The sequence below is a fragment of the Myotis daubentonii genome, chromosome 14 (genome assembly GCF_963259705.1).
Source record: "Myotis daubentonii chromosome 14, mMyoDau2.1, whole genome shotgun sequence".
NCBI classification, from domain to species: Eukaryota; Metazoa; Chordata; class Mammalia; order Chiroptera; family Vespertilionidae; genus Myotis; species Myotis daubentonii.
In genome coordinates this window covers 46,469,047-46,489,189 of record NC_081853.1, presented here as the reverse complement: position 1 = coordinate 46,489,189, position 20,143 = coordinate 46,469,047, and the positions used below count along the sequence as shown (strand labels likewise).

At 36.0% G+C, this 20,143-nt stretch overlaps 1 protein-coding gene, 1 long non-coding RNA gene and 1 other non-coding gene across 3 annotated transcripts in view; 1 reads left to right on the top strand and 2 right to left on the bottom strand.

Moving 5' to 3' along the window:
* Nucleotides 1-6,202: 6,202 nt before the first annotated feature.
* STT3B (STT3 oligosaccharyltransferase complex catalytic subunit B) overlaps nt 6,203-20,143 on the bottom strand; it is an 82,839-nt gene continuing 68,898 nt past the window's right edge. Inside the window, exons 11-16 of the mRNA XM_059664142.1 lie at nt 18,764-18,951; nt 17,716-17,887; nt 16,664-16,837; nt 13,762-13,875; nt 11,680-11,892; nt 6,203-7,827 (exon numbers count right to left, since the gene is read on the bottom strand). Of these exons, the coding sequence (XP_059520125.1) occupies nt 7,747-7,827; nt 11,680-11,892; nt 13,762-13,875; nt 16,664-16,837; nt 17,716-17,887; nt 18,764-18,951 (942 nt within the window). The 3' untranslated portion in view covers nt 6,203-7,746. The remainder of the gene's footprint in view (nt 7,828-11,679; nt 11,893-13,761; nt 13,876-16,663; nt 16,838-17,715; nt 17,888-18,763; nt 18,952-20,143) is intronic.
* LOC132215635 (uncharacterized) overlaps nt 18,948-20,143 on the top strand; it is a 52,797-nt gene continuing 51,601 nt past the window's right edge. Inside the window, exon 1 of the long non-coding RNA XR_009448568.1 lies at nt 18,948-19,934. This is a non-coding gene — a long non-coding RNA (uncharacterized LOC132215635). The remainder of the gene's footprint in view (nt 19,935-20,143) is intronic.
* Nucleotides 19,779-19,942, bottom strand: LOC132215989 (U1 spliceosomal RNA). The gene has a single exon (XR_009448675.1). It is a non-coding gene; the product is annotated as a U1 spliceosomal RNA (small nuclear RNA).

The following is a 20,143-nucleotide window of genomic DNA, read 5'->3' as shown; positions in this document are numbered from 1 at the left end:
GTCATTTGTAGAGTTGGTTGGTGGTGCTCTAGTGTGGTCTCCTGCAGGCCACTGGGTGTTTTGGGAACTTTACTCTGGAAAAAGGCTCAGGCCACATAAGTAAGTCAGGGTCTCAGGTAATCACCAGAGTGGAACAAATGGTGTTAATGGTTTTTCCAGATTTTCCTCTGACTTCTCAGAACCTTAGATATTCTCTTGTTCCTCTACCCCCATTTCTTGCTAAAGCATCTCCAGGTCCATAGTCTCTCTGCAACTTTTCCAAGCCTGAGATCTGAGCCAAGTTAAGTGAAACAGAGATCAGGTCTTCAGGCAGCCCTAGACACATTAGAATGCTACAAGTAAGTGCTCTGCTCCGTTATTTGAGATAGGTCACTAGGAGATAGGTGGCTGCTTTCTCCCAACCATGCTACACTGTGGAGGGAGTGGGGCAAAAATGAATACACTTTACACCCTGACATTTCCTATTATTTTTGAATGACTTTTTCTTCAGTGGGCATTTGTTCAGTTGATATAGACCACTGATTTTTTTTCTAGAACCCTTATAACACAAGCACAGTGGAAAAATCAAATCACTGCAATAATTTTCCTTATTAACCAAAATCCAACTCAAATAAGAATCAGGTCATCCCTGAGGAGCGAGGGCTCCCAGCACCACATGTGGCTCCCCAACCTGGGGCATCAGTGCTGGGAAGAGGAGTCTCCATAACATCTGGCTGTGAAAACATGCGGCAATTGTATCCAAGTGAGACAGAGTGCTGCTAGAGTCTCAATCAAGGGGCCAGAAAACAGGCTTGCTTGCTCACTAGCACTGGGGACAGCACCTATATTGGCACCAAGGACATACACAAAAGCACTGAGTTGGCTAGATACAGCGTTGAGGGTTGGAAATGCTAGCAGGTATCACTGTTCTTTTGTTGAACCCTTCCTCCATTCAACCAGCAGTCACAGGCACCAAATCGCTGCTCTCCATTAACCTGGCTAACACTGTACACCTCGCTCTGGTAATTCCCTGAGGCCCTATCCTACTTGTGCGCCTGGTCCAAGCCACCTTTCCATCCACATAAGCAACCTGCTTAGGTTCATGCTTGTGGACTTTCCTAAAATCTCTCCAAGGTCTACCAACCCCAGACAAGCACAGCTGGCCTTGCATGTCCTGTACCTCTTGCCAAGCAGAAGTGACAACCAGTCTCAACTAGCACTGAAACAACAAGCTATCCCCAAGTCTGGCAAAGCAATGACAAGTCTTGGCCTGGAACTGTGGTTAGCTTCAAGAGGCCCCGAGCCCAACACAAGCAGCAATGAACCACAGATTGTGAGGTGACCATACATCCTCATTTGCCTAAGACGTATGCCTGTATTCCCAGGGTAAATATTAAAAGGCCACTGAACAAAGTTGTGGAACTACATTACCTGACTTCAAGACAATGTGGTACTGGTGTGAGGACACACGAATGAAAGAGACTCTTCAGAAGTAGATCAACACAGATTGTTTTCTATAGTGGTACCAATTAAATGGGAGAAATGTCTTTTCAATAAATAGTTTAAATAAAATAATAAAACTCACCCTGGCCAGGTGTCTCAATTGGTTGGAGCGTCCTCCCTTACACTCAAAGGTTGTGGTGTTAATTCCTAGTGAGGGCACATACCTAGGTAGCAGGTTCAATCCTGTCAGAGCACATACAACAGGCAACCAATCAATGTTTCTCTCTCTAAAATCAATAAACATATCCTCAGGTGAGGAATAAAATAAAACCCATTTCAATGAATACATTAAAAGGCCTAGAAATCATTCTCATATAGTCCAAAGATATGAAATGGTAAGTCTCCCACTGACATAGGTCTCTATTTTTTATATTCCTATAAACCTTAAAAAAAGTTGAGGAGGGAGAAGACAAAAATGTATTCAGTAACATAAACTCAATGGATGCGTTTAATACCGGATTAGCGATACCGGGTAAGTGAGTCAATAGAGTATACAGAATGGAGAGGGATACAGCCAACAGAGGTCTAATTATGCTTAATCAGATCTTAGAGGAGAGCAGAGAATGGGGCAGAAGCAATATTTAAAGAGATGGATGAAAATTTTTAAAAAACCCCAAATGAAACAAATCCAAAGTCGGATACCTTAAAAGGATACAAAAGAAACATCACGAAAACATCTTAAGAATGCTAATTGAACACTATTACTAATCAGAGAAAACAGGCTTTAACAAAAAGCACTACTGAAAATAAAGTCTGATATTTCCCCCAAAAGTTCAAATGTACATATACCTGATATGGGTTCAAAACATAAAAAATTGAGAGTTCAAGAAAGAATAGGCAAATCTACATGATTACAATACATCCTTTTTAGCAAATAACAGAACAAGCTTCAGGGATGTGGACACACAGAGGATAACAGCAAATTTTAACCATTTTCAAAGGATTAAAATCAGTGTCTGACTACAATGTACTTAAGGTAGACATTAATAAAGGAATAACTAGAAAACCACCATATTTGAAAATCAAAAAACGTGAGCTCATGGTTCAAATAAGAAAGTACAATGAAATTAAAACAGGCATTAACTAAATGATAGTTTACAACAAAATTTGTTAGACTGGAACTTAAATCTTTTAGTGAATGTATGACTTTCAATTCAGATATTAGGAAAGAAGAAATCAACACATTTTAAGTAAAAAGAACACTTCTCCTTTAAGGAAATAAAAAGAAATGAACACAAATTGATAAATCATACTATAGAAAATGTCAACGAAACCATAAACTGTATTTTGAAAGAAAAACTAACAAAATTGATAAAAACTGTGAAGGAAAATGAGGAGCAAGGTAATGAGAAGAAACAAAAACGGATGCAAGAAAAATAGAAAACCAATTTTAGGAATGAAGAGGACATCAAATGTGAACTATCCAGACATTAAAATAATCATTAAGTGATATTAGCAGTAATTTTACATTAATCTATTTGAAAATTTAGATGAATGGTCAAATTCCTTAAACTCTTACCAAAACTGACATAAGAAAAAACCAAAACAATCTGTGTCTCTAAAATAATTGAATATATTATTAAAAACATTTGCACAAAGAAAAATAAGGCACAAATGGTTTACACCAGCAAATTCTATCAAGCACTGATCATTAGTCCAGGAATGCAAATTTAGTTTATACTGTGAACAAAAAGGCTCTAATTCATTATGTTAACAGAATATAGGAGAAAAACCAAAATCATCTAAATAAATTTTAAAAATTACTTGATAAAGCTTTTTCATGATAAAAAGTTATTGGCAACTGTGAAAAATATGTTCTCAATCTAATCAAAGATATCCACAGAAAAATCTACATTAAAACACACTTAAAGGTGAAATACCAAAAATTTCCCATGTGAGAGAAGAAAACAAGGATGTTACCTTTTCTACATGGTACTATACTGGATGTCCTAACCAGTGCAGCAAAGGCAAGAAAATTAAACATATAACCATTAGAAATTAAACTGCAATTATTCCCCAATTAGGATGGCATTAATAAAAATAATATGAATATATTAGGACGAGTTTAACAAATTATTGAACACAACCTCAACATATAAAACTAAACTTTCTATATACTGACAACTGGAAAATAAAATTTTATAAGGCAGTATTTATCAAAAGTAGCATATACCTTGTAATAAAACTTATGAAAGTGTGCATGACCCATTTAACAGCTATAAAACAGAAATTAAAGATGATCTAGACCTCTATAAATCAAAGAATATACCATGTTCATAGAAGACAATATTTTAAAAGTGCTAGTTTTCCCAGGATAGTTTCAATGCCAATCAAAAGCCTGAAAAGCTTTCTTTTTCTTGTTACTGACAACTTTTGTTTTTTTCATATAAGTTTTAGAACCAAGGGCCATAAACAACCAAGATTTTAAAGAACATAATGGGGAGGGGAGAGGGACTTGCTTTTCCATATCTTAATTATATCTTCAAGTTATGTTAAGTCAACACACACTATGGAATACAACAGAGTCAAGAATACACTCATATTGATACCTGGTTTACTGCAGGAGTACTGCACAGCTGTAGGAAAAGGATGGTCTTTTCAATAAATGGTGCAGGGACGATTAGGTATACATATGCAAACCAAACAAAATCCTAAACAAAAAATTCACACTGCACTCAACAAATGAATTTCTAGGCTAAGTATAAAAGATAAAAACAAATCTGGAAAAGAATACAAGAGACTATCTTCACATCTCAGCTTAGGAAAAGAGCTTTTAAATGGGGGATAGGAATCTGCTGGCACACAAGATTGAATAAGACATTCAAGTAACGAAGAATTCCTAGGCATATTCTAAGAAACGACTCGTACTAATATAAAAAAATCAACAGAAAATGGACTAGAACTAAAACCTTATAGAGGATTTCAAAAGGCCAACCTCATTGGTCACATAGAAAAGGAAAAACAATGAAAAACCACTGCTCAACTGAACAGAGGCAAAATTAAAGATTGACAAGGGCTGATTAGGATGTGATGAACAAAAACCTTCATGTTCTAATTAGCAGTTCTACTTTATTAGGTTAAAACTCACAAAATGTATGCACAGAAGATCCAAGAGAGAGGTAAAAATATGTATTTCTACATTTATCCATCACTCCACCTACCTCAATTGCACATTATGTGTAATATCCTCAAACTGAAAACAATGCAAAATATACATCAATGGTAGAGTGGGATGGGGGTGGACAACATATAAGGAAATACTTTCCACCCGTGAAAATAAACTTACAGTTGCGTGCAATATTCTGGATGAGTTTCACAAAAACTGAAGCTAGATTAAAAAATACTTGATTGCATTTGTATTGTTGAAAGCATAGGTGCAATTAAACAATATGTTTAGAGAGATATATTAAGCATTAAAATCAGAAATCAAAGTAATTACCTTAAAAGCAAGGATAGTTGAGCCTTGCATGGGGAAGTGGGACAAGCCCATGACTACTGGGAGGGGCTTCTGGCATGCTGGCACCATTCTGTTCTCCTGACTTGGGCTGTGGTTAGAGTTGCTTGATTTGTGCACACAAAGGTGTGTACATTTTTGTGTTCTCTGTCACACTTCACAATTCAAAAAAAGTTTAAAAGAAACAGTAGACATCATAACATTTCCTTACTGGTTTGTCAGTTTCAATTTCCTACATCTCAATTGCACTCTGCTGTTAAGTTCTATGTTTATCCATTACTCCACCTATCTCAATGGAATATTATGAACATCAAGGCAGATGTCTGACAAAACCCACCATTCAAGAAATAGCGACTGCAAGAAAATTCTGGAGATTGGCCACACAACAATGTCAATGTACTCAATACTACTGAACTATACATTTCAAAATGGTTAAGATTGTAAATTTGGTTATATATTACAATTAAAAATTTTTTAAGGCACAGTAGCTACAGATTTCATGCTCTTATTATAACTCTTCAGCTATGAAAAGGTGCTGGCCTCTTGGCCATGGCCTAGTGACTCAAAGGAAGTAAACTACAAACGCAAAATCAATTAGGTAATAATGTAAGTTTCAAAACTGCACATTATCTTTGGACTTACTGCCTCACTGCCTATAATTTATACTACGAAGAACTCAGCTTTGTTCAATTCCAAGATTGGAACAAAACCAAAAGCTATTGTATAGTCTAAACCTTGGAGGTCTTGATATTTAATACATCCCTCTGTAATGTTTGGTGTTACTGATCATACATGAAATGAATTTAGAGAGCTAAAGAATATTCTGAGCCAATTATCCTATATTCCAATGTGTTTAAACTACTATAATTTTGTTTTTCTGATACAACAGAATCACAAATGCTGTTACATTATTCTGTTTCATTGAGGCAATCTATTGGACCAAAGTGGTGTTCCCTAAAACTGAGAGACCATTCCTGCTCTTAAAGAGAAAATTTTATAGTGAAGACTTGACAAATTAAATATCACAATTTTATGAAGCAAGGTTTTTGTTAAAATTCTCAGGTGTTTCCCCCCTTACTAACCCATAAAGAGATTGTCATTCTGAGGCAAAAAGGCAAAATAAAATGGTAGGTCAAAGTTGAACGAATCTAGCACTTTTCTATACATATTCTCTAAATAAAATCTTTGTAAAGTGATCAAGGAAGGAAGAGTGTGTTCAGTGCTCTTAACTCCTTTCAAAAACAGATTTGTAAAAGACAACACACATAACACAAAATTTGAATTAACTTTATTTCCCCTACCATCAACAACTTCTCTGCATTGAATTTTAAAGCAACAAATTAAAATCCCCCAAATGAACAAGTTATCAGAAATCCAGATTTAGTTACACTTTATTTGTGAAAATGTTCAGCCATCTGTAAAAGAACCATCATCTGGGTCAAAAATGAATTCTATAAATCAAAGAATATTCTACACTTTGGAAAAGAAAATCAGCAGTAACATTCTCACTGAATATTGTAAATTACACTTTTCTTCATAAAAGGTACATACTATTCTGCACTTCTCCACCAAAAGCAGTGGTGTAAGTTATGCTTGTTTGTATAAAAAAAGTTATATCCTGTGGCAGGAAAAACCCTTTCTCTTTCACGTTTACTAAACAACTGGAGAAAATGTTCAAGTCTATATAAAGTTGCCTATAAGGTGGAAAGTGAACATGTTCAATCTCCATTTATATTTTAGTGCATTTTTGACAACTGTCACATCTTTAAGTTAGAAAATTCCAATAGCATTACAGAGTGTTTCATCAAATGCTTAAGGGATTAAAACAACATGGAGCAGAGGACAAAATCATTGTGATAAGTGAAACTGTTATAAAATGAGAGAAGTCCAGGCAAAGTTTACAAATCCTTTGTCATTTTGAAATCAGAGATAATGAACTTTGTCCACTTTAAGGGTTTTTTCCTTAATCTTTTACATGTAAACATAGTGCTAACCTCAGTGCTGAGATACAAACCCCATAAACCCCATCCTGGTAAGCAACATTCTGTTCAGTTGCCATGATTTCCAAAGGATATAAATTTAGCCCTTGAATGAACAATGTATAAGATCTGCTCTATAAGTACCTGGTGAAAACAACTGCTAACAGCAGCAATAATGTGCCAACATGAAAAAAAACTGTTTGAATCAATTAGTTACTCAGAGGTTCGTCTTTGAGACAGCAGCTTCTTCTCAGAGCAAACAGTAAGCAACAGAAAATGTGCATTTGATGAAACATTCTTTGCACTGGAGAAACATGAAAATAAATATAATTCAAAGAAGTATAATTACGTTTCTAATACCTCTTTCTCAGACCTGTACTAGTTTACTAGTGTGGTTCAAGGAGCTTGTATCACATTTTATCATTCGTAATTTATATATTGCTATTTGGGTAATTCAAATAAAATGCAGGTCTTGTAAAAGAATAAAAACATTAATAAGTATGCATGTGCCAGGGACCAAATTAGAGGGTTCTTTGGTGCAGTTAGTCCAAATTCTCAGATTTGAAGGATAATATGTACCAATAAAAAAAAAATCTGCTGTTAGATATTTACAGCAGTGCTCTGTCTTGCTTCACATTTATAAGTCGAAAACAGCTGTTCTCAATAAGCCAATTTTATTTTTTAAATCAGGCATTGCCAGGAAATTTTGAACATTAACCTGGATCTGTGATGGTTCTGTACCCTCTGTTGTTGTGAAACATGACATGAGCTAAAGGCAAAGACTGGTTCTCACGAGGACAACTGCTTCAAGTTAGGAACCAGAATAGTTATTTAAACAGTCTTCTTAGATATTTTCTTGCCTTTCTTAAAAACGAGCTTATTTTTAATGTAGCCACGCTTCCTTTTCGTAGTCTAAAAAGAAAACAGAACACATGGTGTTAGTGCAGGTTTCCTACAGATTAAAAAAATACACACACACGGTTTACTGCAACATGAGGAAAATTCTCTTAATAAGCACTTAGCTCTTAAACAGTGAGTACCACTGTCTATGCCAAGTATGCTGAAAGATCCAAGATAAACTGGAGTAGGTCTCTAGCTTTAAGAGAAAAGCAGTACTACAGCATTCCTCTAATGCATATCACATACTCCTCATCATCAGACGAATGAACCCCCACATCCCCCCTCTACTATAAATGCCTAGCTGTAATAATTACATTTCCAGGCATGATAGAAATACTAAACCAAGGTATCAGAAAATGTTAATGCTGCTCCTGGTTTAGCCTCCAAGAATGAGCTGTGTGTCAGAAATACAAATTAAGTAACTTTGTACCTATCTACAAAAATTAAAAATAAAATTACTTGACACATTCTACAATTTAGGTAGAAAAATAGCATTTAAAAATGAAAAACAAAACAGAAACCTAACACCTAGGAAAAAAACACCCCATAACATTCCTTGAGTTTCATAGATCTTTTAAAAATAGTATTTTCTTAATACTTTCGGACCCCACTAAAATACTTTCAACACGTTTTCTGGTATAAAAACAAAAATTACTACAAATATGCTGGCAGAGATTACTGCAAAAATGTTTGTGATGTTAGAATCCTAAAAGATAAATCAGACAGTGTCTGCCAATCTGACGTATCCAGAGATATTGATAAAAGCAAGTATTTTTTGGAAACAATTTAATGTACCATCAAAGCACTGGGTTAGCAGAGGCTGAAGACTCAAGAGACTGACCCTTCTTTTCAATTTTCACATTTAAATACAACTCTTGGAGGAGATTTCAGAAACCTGGGGTACATCCTATATCGTGTACATTTATTTATGATGTTCAGTTTAAAACAATTTATAATTTTTTCTAACAGGGAAAAGAATAAGGCAAAATGCAATCCTTACTAAGGTTACAAAAATTTGTTGCTGCTAGCTTGGTTCATAATATATGTTATTCTATTTTAACTTACTTAAGGCAAAAAGTAAAAAATTTCAAAGGGCACAATTTTTAAAATTCAAACCAGGTCAAGGAGCTAGTTTCTTTATCATCATTACTTACAGATTTCGAACATCAAACTTCTTCTGCTAGATCATGCAAATGGCCCAGGTCTATGCAAAGTATGTAAAACTGGGCTGAGCCCTCAAAGTGTTTTCTTCTCTGTGGGCAGTGAGCCATGCCAAAAAGTCTTTTCTGTAGCCCTGTACTACTGATACTAGTGCCTCAGCCGTGTCAGCTTTGCAGTGCAGGAAAACTACCAGAATGACTGCTGTACTCACACCCCCCACCCCCACTCCTAGAGTAATAACCAGGGTGGAGAAGAACCAACCAACCAACCAACCAGCATTCCTCTAGTGCTAGTACAAAACAGGTATAGAAAGCCATGGAAACTAGAAATTCAAAGTCCATGTGTTGGCTACTAGAATATATATTTTGGACAAACAAGACAAACTATAAAAAGAGATAAATTTGATTTATCTATTCACTTCTTTATTTGGGGGAATGATGAGAAGACAAAAGAGGTCAGGATTAAGAAAATTTACTATCATCAGACAAGTTCAATGGTATTGTTCTTCAGAAAAAGTAGACCTTAACTGGGCTTAAATGGATTAATGAGTAAACTGCCTTGAGACTAGCAGCATTTGCTTTAACTTCTGCACTGAGGTGACTCACCAGTTTCTCTTACCACATGCCTGTGAGAAACCAGATCATTTGATTTATCATTTGATGTAAAGACTACTAGTAAGTAAATCTGATATGACTAACATTGAGTGTCAGCTGTATGTGACATTTAAATACATCAGTCTAGATTTGGTAATCTGTATCTGGCATAGAAGTATTCATTTTAAGTTTCCATTTACATATCATACAGCATATAAAAGTTTTTATTTACAGATCACACTTTTATAGTACAAATTGAAATAATCTGCATTCTGAATATATTTGAAATATATTTTAAACATAAAAGGATAATTGTTTCAATGACTTAAAATACAGTAGACCTCCCCCACCCCCACCCATGGTTTCAATTATCCTTGGTCTGAAAATATTAAATGGAAAATTCCAAATTTTATGTTATTCTGTGTGATGAAATCTCGTGCTATCCACTTGGTCCCACCAGGTACATGAATTATCCCTTTGTCCAGTGCCTCCATGCTATATACATTCCCCACTTGTTAGTCACTTAGTAGTCATCCCAGATAACAGAACTATCATGGTATCACAATGCTTGTATTCAAATAACCCTCATTTGACTTAACTATAGTCCTGAAGTAGTGATGCTAGTAATCTGGATGTGCCAGAGAAACCTTGAAAAGCACTTTCTTAAGTGAAGAGGTATCCTATATAATGAAAGGCTAACATGCAAATCAACCGAATGTTGGAACGATTGGTCGCTACGGTGCGCACTGCTCAGCCAGAAGCCCGGCTCACAGCTGGCGAGTGCAGCGGCAGTGGCGGCAGGAGAGGCTGTCAGACATCCCCCAAGGGCTCCTGAACTGCAAGAGGGCGCAGGCTGGGCTTAGGGACCCCTGCCCAAGTGCACAAATTTCATGCACCAGGTCTCTAGTGTAAGTATAAGAAAACAAAACAAAACATAGTTTATACAGAGTTTGTGGTAGGTACTATATGCAGTTTCAGGCATCCGCTGGGGGTCTTGGAAGGTAACCCTCAAGAGTAAGGATAGTACCAGGGCTACATTAAAGATTTTTGGCATGGCCCTTGCTGGTTTGGCTCACTGGCTAGAGCACTGGCCTGACAACTGAAGGGTCCCAGTTTTGATTGCAGTCAAGGGCACATGACCAGGTTGTGGGCTCGATCCCCAGTGTGGTGTGTGCAGGAGGGAGGCAGCTGATCAATGATTCTCATCACTGTTTCTCTCTCTCTCTCCCTCTTTTTCTCTCTGAAATCAATTCAAAATACATACATACATACATACATACATACTTTTGGCATAGCTCACTCTTGTGAGCAATGTAAACCCAAGCACCTTTCAACACTTAACACTGAAAATGGTCTAATAATATTGAGTATTATAAGGGTAGTAGCTTAACTTCATATTTCATGACTGCTTATTATTTCTCATTTCTCACAGAGGGCAACCTATATAAATACTCATTTTTAGTAGTCTTTTGTAGCAAAGATTAGATCTCTTTCGCTTAAGTGAGCAATAATGACCTCCAATAATATACTTTGTATCTTATTAAATATTTATTACAAAAGGACTGTAATAGTTTCATCATCGTAATTCCTGCCAACAAGAATGACCATTACATTTAATAATTATCATCTTAAGATAAATGATTTTTTTTAATTCTGGATTCAACCAACTTAAGCTTATTCTTTATTCAATGATTAATAAAGTAATATTATACTAAAAACAGAACATGAAAATGCAATATGTTTACTTTGACCAAAAGATGAGGAATAGATCGTAACTGTATTACTTGAGTGTTTGGCACTCTTAACTTTCATAAAGGTTCAGAAAGTGATGGTCACAAACACATCTTACTTTACAAATTAAGTCTTATTAATGGGCATTAGTAAACTAAAGCCAGAATGCCTCTGGAAAATGGTTTGGTTCACTGTTAACCACTATGCTATCCAGAAAAGGCTACTGGCTGGGATATCTGAAGTACTCAGCTGGAAAGGAATGCCCTTGGTAACTTGGTATTTACTTAGTATGTACTAGTAAGTGATAGTCTTTATAAACCTGGAAAATGGAAATTTATTAGCAATTTTTCAGACAACCATGACTTCACTTGACACCTACCTTCTTTGACAAATACTTCTGTTTTGGGAAAATGTTGGTGACTCGAGGTTTGTGGTCCAGTGTTTCCCTGTTATCAGGTGCTTTCACTTTATATATCCTTACAAGCCAGTGTTCTGATGTAAAGGCCTCCTCCAAATGTTTGAATTTAATGTCCTTGTTTCCAATCTCAGCATTACGTGTTCGATCAAAACCTGGGGGTGTACGAAAATCCAGCTGCAAAAGTGACCATATTGGATGTTAACCATATTGGAAAGCATTCAGAATTTGGTTAGAAGGTAGTAAATGTTATCATCAGTGCAAAACTCTCTCCCTTTAAACTAGGAGAACATAATCAGAGTAATATATTGCAACAGTTCTCATTGCTGCTAACTAAATAGGAAAAAAATCAGGGAGAAACTAAATACATCAGAATTAGAATTTCACTGAATCCTTAGAGTGGATAAGAACCCTGCAGTCATTTAAAAAAAAAAGCAAAATGAAATCCATCAAAGCCCCTTTTATAGGTATATAGAGAGCACACACAGAAGGGACGTCTTTTCTGCTTCAGGGTCTTACACTATCTATTCTCTCAGCTGGAAAGTTCTTCATTTAGCTATTTTGCATGGCTGGCTCCTTTCTATTCTTTGGTCTCAGCCCAAACACATCTCTTTAAGGAAGAATTTTCCTTTTTTCCTATACTTAAAGATACACTTTGACATAAAATTAAGTCAGTCATTAAAGTATAAGCTTATTTTTTTAAAAACTTACTTTATATTACCAACTAGAGGCCTGGTGCACAAAAATTCGTGCACTGGGGGGGGGGGTTGTCCCCTCAGCTGGCCTATGCCCTCCCTCTTGCAGTCTGGAAGTCCTCTGGGGATGTCCAACTGATGGCTTAGGCCATAGTCTGGCCACCCTCTGTGGGAGGCAACTGGCAGGCCAATCGGGGAATGGTGCTGGTAGGCTAGCAGCTGGCCCCGCCCCCCACTGCCCCTCTGCCGGTCACCACTGCCCCCCCCCATTTCCGTCCCCTCCCTCTGTCCACTGGCACCCGCCTTGGCTGGCCTGGAGCTGCCCACTCACTGGCTCCAACCCCCACCGACTGGTCATTCTACCATTCAGTCAATTTGCATATTAGGCTTTTATTATATAGGATTATTACTGACTTATAAAACCTCCAAATATTGTCTTGAAATTGGTTGTAGAAAAGTCTCCTCTGTTGTTTTCCTTATCTTTTACTCTTCAGTAAAAGTTTGTCTTTATTTTAAAAATTACCTGTGTCTTCCACCAGGATATAAGCTGTATGATGACCTTATCTCATTCAATGTAGCTTTATTTCCCAGTGTTATTTGTCAAATAAATGCACAAGCATACTACATCCCAAAAGTGGGAACTATAAAGATAAAAAGGCCAAACCAAGGGAAGATTTATGAGGAATTAAGAAAGGAAAAACTTGGGGGAAGAGAGACGATTTTAAATTCTCAGACTGTATTTATGTTGACACAGAGCATAAGTGAGTTCAACTTTAAAACAAAAACAATCTATTCTAATGAGGGATTTGTGCATGTATATCTATACAAAAGAAAAGTTATACTTCATGTCTTAAACATATATTATTCTTGAGTAGGGAAGGCATCAAAATGAAGACATGGTGGAAGCATGGCTTAAAACTGCTGATAAACTTTTGTTGTTGTTAATCCTCACCTAGGATATTTTTTCCATTGATTTTTAGAGAGTGTGGGAGAGGAGAAGGGAGGAGAAAAGGGGGCGGGGAGAAAGGGAGAATAAAACAAAAAACACAGTTTCCTAAGGTGGAAGAAAAATGCCTTCAAAAAACATGAGGTCAAAAGGAAAGCAAAGGTTGGATTTGAGCCTTAGTGTTAATATTCTGGAAGGAAATCTTTGATTTAAAATTTTTTCCTAATTTTTCACATTTAAGTTTCAGATATCTAAATTTAATGGAGGTGCATGTTGGGGAATTTTAGGTAAGCAATTCTTTCTTTATAGCACAACCAAACATCATTATCCTTTTTTAGAGGCAAACAAGACCACTTTTAAAATATTCCCTTAAGAAAAGATTACAGTAAAACTAATGTAACTAACCTGCATTTCCCCAAATCGGTAATATGACATTTTATACATAAGGCAATTCAATAAAGTGGGGGATCCTGCTTTGTCTACACGAAATTCTCCTTGTGGGGTGAAATAGTCACTTTCCTACAAAAAAAAAAAAAATCAATAGTTCATGTCAGTTAAATTTACAGGTCCTTCTATTTCCCCATAAACCAGCTTTTAGGGTATATTCAGAAAGCCATATTTAGTTACATATCAAATAAATATTCTAGCAGAGGATTAATTTATAAATTTAATGTGATCCCTTAAAAAAGCCCAAAATTATCTTGAGTGTTTTTAAAAAGCTGAGTCTAGAAACCATTTATAAAAAATAAACAAGATTATCTAAGAAAACACAGAAAAAGAACAATACTATTTGTTGGAGTAAGGAAAGGCAATTAATCCCACCAGATTATAACCATGACATAAAAACCTCAATAATTCAAAAGAATGGTACCAACACCATGGTTTTAATGCCAGGTAGATTCACTCTCTCCAAATGCCCCATCCTCACCACAATTACCCATTTTCAGTTTTCTTTAATTGGTCTTTATTTTTTCATATGAACTCTAAAGTCAGTTCTTTAGTTGGGGGGAGTGTTTAAAAAATTCCTATAGTAATTTTATTGGGATCTATAAAATTTATAAATTAACCTTTAACAAAGGCCAATTTGGCACTATAAATAGAAATTCCTAGCTTAGGAATTTACCCTACAAAGACACTTGTACATGGGCAAAGCAATGAGTATAAAAGTTACTTACTGTACCACTGTTTATGAGACTAAAAACTGGAAACAACCTAAATGTCCGTCAATAGGCACAGGTTAAATAAATCATGAATGCACACACACAATGGAATACACTGTGTCAAAGTAAAAAAAAAAAAAGAATGAAAACAGCTCTCCATATTCTAATCTAATATAGAAAAATTACTAAGATATGTAGTGAAATTTTTTTAAAAAGAACAGGGTGTATATTTTGCTACTATATCTGCTTGAATAAGAAGTGTAAGAAAATAATAAGTGATTGCCATGGGCTTTTTTTCTTTTCAGGGGGAGTGGTGGAGGTTGGTAAAGTTATACTGTATAGCCCTTTACATTTTACTTTTGAACCATGTTACTGTATTACCTACTCACAAACTTTAAAAATACTGAATAAATTGCCCTGACCGGTTTGGCTCAATGGATAGAGCGTCGGCCTGCGGACTGAAGGGTCCCAGGTTCGATTCCGGTCAGGGGCATGTACCTTGGTTGCAGGCACATCCCCAGTGGGGGTTGTGCAGGAGGCGGCTGATCGATGTTTCTCTCTCATCAATGTTTCTGATTCTCTGTCCCTCTTCCTTCCTCTCAGTAGAGAATCAATAAAATATATTTAAAAAAAAATACTGAATATAAAAAGCACAGAAATTTAGAATTTCTATATAAATGTTCAAAGCATATATCTGGATCCATCACATGTCATAATATTAACACTGCTAAAGGAAATACAAATGAAAATCACATACTGAAAAATTAAATCAAGATTAGTGTAATACAAGGAAATATTTATTAATCAGTTTGGGGGAAATGTTACAGCATTTACACTTAAACAGGAAATGTGGGACTTTACGTGACACACATGCATAAGCTCTCCCAAAAGGTTCTTTTATTCTGGACCAGCGGTGAATCTCAATCTCATCTTTTGGGCCTTCATCATTTAACCATTTGTACGCCATCAGTGTCTACAGACGCAAGTGGCGGATCTTTTTATTTTAAATTGAAAATATCGTGACAGTTAACTGGTTAAACCACTTGCTGGGTGCCCATCTTCTTAGAGCTCACAACTGAGTGGGAGAGATATGATAGAATCTACCTACAAAACAAGCTGTGTGTGATTTTGATGGTGAGTACACATGGTTATACTAGAGAAGAGCTTCTAGAGGGGGGACAAATCTGTGATAGGGAAGCTATCCCAGAAGAAAGAAGAGTATAAACACCAGGTGTTAGATGAGTCAAGGAAAGAAACCACAGGGCAAGTTTCAAGACAGCTTGAAAAGATTGACTGAATGAAGTAGACTGACAGAGTGGGGGGAAAAGATGATAGAGGGACAAGAGGCCAGCAAAGCAAAGTGTATTAAGGAGCTTGGATTTTATACCATGACCTAATTACAGAGATTATTACATACCAGCCACTAGGCTGAGGCTTCACCTACATTACTACAAAGTCTCAAAACAGCATTACAAATGAATTATTCCTGGCATACCCATTAGTGATAATCCGAGGCTGCCTTAATCACCATTATACTACCAGAACCTAGAACAAGACCTAGTGCTCAAAGCATGTAATACTGATAGGTGAAAAATAACTTGCTCATAGCACCAAGCTGACAGTGGCAGGGTTTTCGTTCTGATGTCTGTCTTTGGTTTTCAGGCCCTTTTCCTTAATCAATCAAAGGCTTTTAAACTGTAAAGTGACGTGACCGATGTCATGTTAGGCTGGGAGCGGAAATCTAAGGGGCCTTCATCATTTAACCATTTGTATGCCACAAGCGTCTACAGACGCAAGCGGTGGATAGCAATTTCAAGGTCACTGTTCTATTTCAGGTTTATGATCCTAAGGGTCAGTAACAGAGTGGAAACAATGGAAATGGAAAGAAAGGGCAGAACTGCAAAGGCTGTGAAGGAGTCAAAGCAAAAGTCTTGACAAAAGATTGCTTTGGAGAACAGAAATATCAAGTACAAATTTCAAAAGGTTTAAAATTGGGAAAGTGCTTATAGTATCTTCATAGTAAATTCAGAGTGAGAGTCTAAACTTGGGAATAAAATAATGAAAACAAATACTATGCAGGTAGCAAAATAAGAGAATTACTTGGACCTGTGAGCTGTCTTAAAACACCTGAACTAACCGTTCCTTACCCGAATGTCTTTTGGATGTTCCCCTTCAGCTATCCTAACCATCCAGAGGAACTTGTTGATGTCATCACCAGAATAGCCAATAACCCCTCCAAAAATAACCAAAACATAATCTACATCCAGACTCCTCATGATTTTATAGGCTGCTGTTTCATTTGAAGACATAGCTTTTCCCACCTACAGAAAAAAATGAGAATGTGTATACTTAGCCCCATAATATGCTAAAAAAGAAATAAATGCACATTTTTACCTTACGAAGGAATGTCAAGAATCTGATTTACATGGAATTCTTTTTAAAGAAATGATTTGCTATGAATTCAACAAATTTACTGAGATTTAGAAGCACCTCACTCCCTATAAGGTATAGCAAAAATGTCAAAATCAGAATACATGTTTTAATATTTTGCTAATTATTTCATGAAATTAACATTTTAGTATAAAAGCAGGCAAGCTTAAAAGAAATAGAACTTCTCATTACCTCAAAGCCAGGTATGACTACCAATCTAGCCAGCACAAATATATTCTTCTCCTTAGTCTACCAGACATTTGATAATTAGCTGTAACACTATTACAAGTAAAACTCATTTGGTTAATATCCACTACTGATTTAAAATCTTTAAAAAACAGAGAGATGATTACCTTAATTTAGGTAAATTGGTTAACAGAGTGAACATTCCCTGAACACAGTGCATTTCTTTTACATATTTGCAAATAACTATCTTAATTTATAAAATGGAAAATACAAGTCAAATTTAGTGTTTTAAAAGTTTCAGATTTTTGGTGTTGGAAAAATAAAAAAAGTTTCAGATTTTGCCTAATTCTCATAAGATATGAGATCTGCCAGAAATCAGCTTACAATTCTGAATGATACTTAAATAAGTAAATATGCACAACCTGAACCCACTTCATGGGATGAATTGTATAAAGAGAAATTTTGAGAATTCTGCAAGCAAAGAGTACATTCACCTCCATTTATCCTTCTTAATTACAAGTAAAGCCTGATTGCTAAGTGATAAAAATTTATAACTTTGATCTATTGTTTATTGAATTCTTACCAGTGCTATGTGGCTGTTATTCCAGGTATTATTATCCACCAAAGTAGTTCTATTAGCCATTCCGGCTATCTGATAGCCATAATCCCACCAAGACATCACTCGGGCATGTTCATCTGTATTTTGCCTTAGCCAAAAGTAAGCTTCTCTAAAATCATCTAAGATATTCCTGGTGCTGAAAAGAATCACAATATTCTTTTAAATGAGATCTTATAAATGTGAAGAGAGTAACTTAAAATCTTGAGGGGTTCAACCATTGAATTAATCTCACATTCTAAGGGCAGTCTTTAAAAGCCTCAAAAAATGGGGGTTGGGAAGAGATCAGTGAAGAGCTAATGCTTTTTAAACTTTAATATGCATGCAAATCTCCTGGGTATCTTGTAAAGAAACAGATTCTGATTTAGTAGTTCTGGGGTGGGGCCTGATATTTTGCAAGTCTAACGAGCACCCAAATGAAGCAGAATCTGGTGTGGCAATATATAAATGATCTCTTCTTCAATTTCAGCTGCATCATAACCACCTAGAGGGCTTATTAAATCAGAGATTGCTGAGCTCCACCTCTAGGTTTCTGATTCAATAGGCTTTCCGAGGGGTCAAGAATTTGCATTTCTAACAGGCTTCCTGGTAATGATGTTGCTGTATAGCAAGTCCTTGAATAACAATCCTTACGTTATGTCTCATCAATGTTATAGGAATAGAACTCTTGTTCATTTAGCCTATGGTAAAGTTGGTTTCATTATATGTTGTTTTGTTTAGTCACAGATCCTATCCATGATGTTAAGTGAGAACTTATTGTATGTCCAAGGACCACATTTTGAGAAAAACTAATATACATGTTATGAATGCAAAGACATTCTGGACAAGAGCATGAAATACAATGATTACTACCCACATGTGGTGGGAGGGGAGGGTGAGAAGAAAGGCTGTATGGAAAACATGGTAGATTCAAATGCAGAGCCTCACAAACATTCTATTTTTTAATTCTTAACCACTAAGACAGAAAAAAAAGGCATAGGTATAAAATCATTTTGTAGCCAAGTTATTTTCTTACCCATCATGATTGTAAGAGGCCAGGACCACACTTGGACTAGAATAGGCATTGCTTGTGACCCAGGTACAGTGGACTGCAAACATCATCAATAGCATCAGCATCAACATGGTGACAATGCTTTTTATATTAGGACCTAATCCCTCTTCAGTTTTTTCCTGTTCAGTTACATGCTTCCTCACTTTACCTGCCTGAAGATACAAAAAACTGGTTAGACAAATTCATCATTTCACTGGTTTCATTGAGACATTCAAGAAAAGTTGGGAGAATGTTAATCTGTCAATTTAATCCTCTGAGGGGAAAAAATGTATAACCATCAGGTATTCTTGAGCGAGTGATAAATTTTCTAAAAATTAGCAAGGTAGATTCTCAAACTAAATGTGAATGAAGTGGTTTCCTGGAACTATACCCAATTCAGGAGCTGGTCACAGACCAAAGTATCTCCAGTAAGAAGCTGCTGTCAAACCGAGTATCCTTATGTTTTATGTATGTACAAAGGAGATAACCAAATGGCCTCATTCTAGCAAGCTTTTCTTACAAAATCCAAATTCCTCATTCTGAAAACGAAACTGTCCAACTGTAATCCAGACTATGTAGAACTTTAGTATAAGACAAACACAGCGTTATCAGAATCAACCTTCCAATTTCCAAACCCCAAAACCAACAGACATATTAAAATTAAGATTACATTTTTAAAACTACAACCACCACCACCAAAAAACCAGAACAGAAAACTGAACAGAGTCATAAGTTCTACATTGCTAGGCTAGTTAAGAAACCACAAAATAAAACATAACCACAAACACAAAAGTAGGTATGTGCTGTATTAAAATAAATCTGTATGAATTTCTTTTCCTTACTACCGCTAATGGCCTATGTAGTAAGGAAAGCTTTTCAAAGTTAATACTTATCCTGGAAAATTTCATTGCTTACTGGTATTTAAAAACCTAGTTAATATTCAAATGAAGTTTAGTATGTCATCTAAGACAAGCGCTCTAATCCCTTTTTTTATTTTTTTCAGGGGAGAGTGGGAACGCAGTCCGCCATTACCACAAATTATGCAGTCAAATCTCCCACATTTGGGGGAATTGCAGGGGTCAGCACATCCAGAGTACAGTGGATAAGCCTTGCCCTGGGAAAACCACCTTCTTGATCACGGTATCTCCCCTGTCAGGTAAGTATTAGTGCTCCAATTCTTACAAGTCTTTTCCACATTTGCACCAAATATGACCTTGTTCTTTACTTAATCCGACAGGTTAAAAGTAAAAGTAAATTACATGCCCTTGCTGGGTGACTCAGTTCACTGGAGCATCATCCAGTACACCAAAACAAAACAAAACAAAACAAAACAAAACAAAACAAAAACAAAAAAAAAGGTTTCAA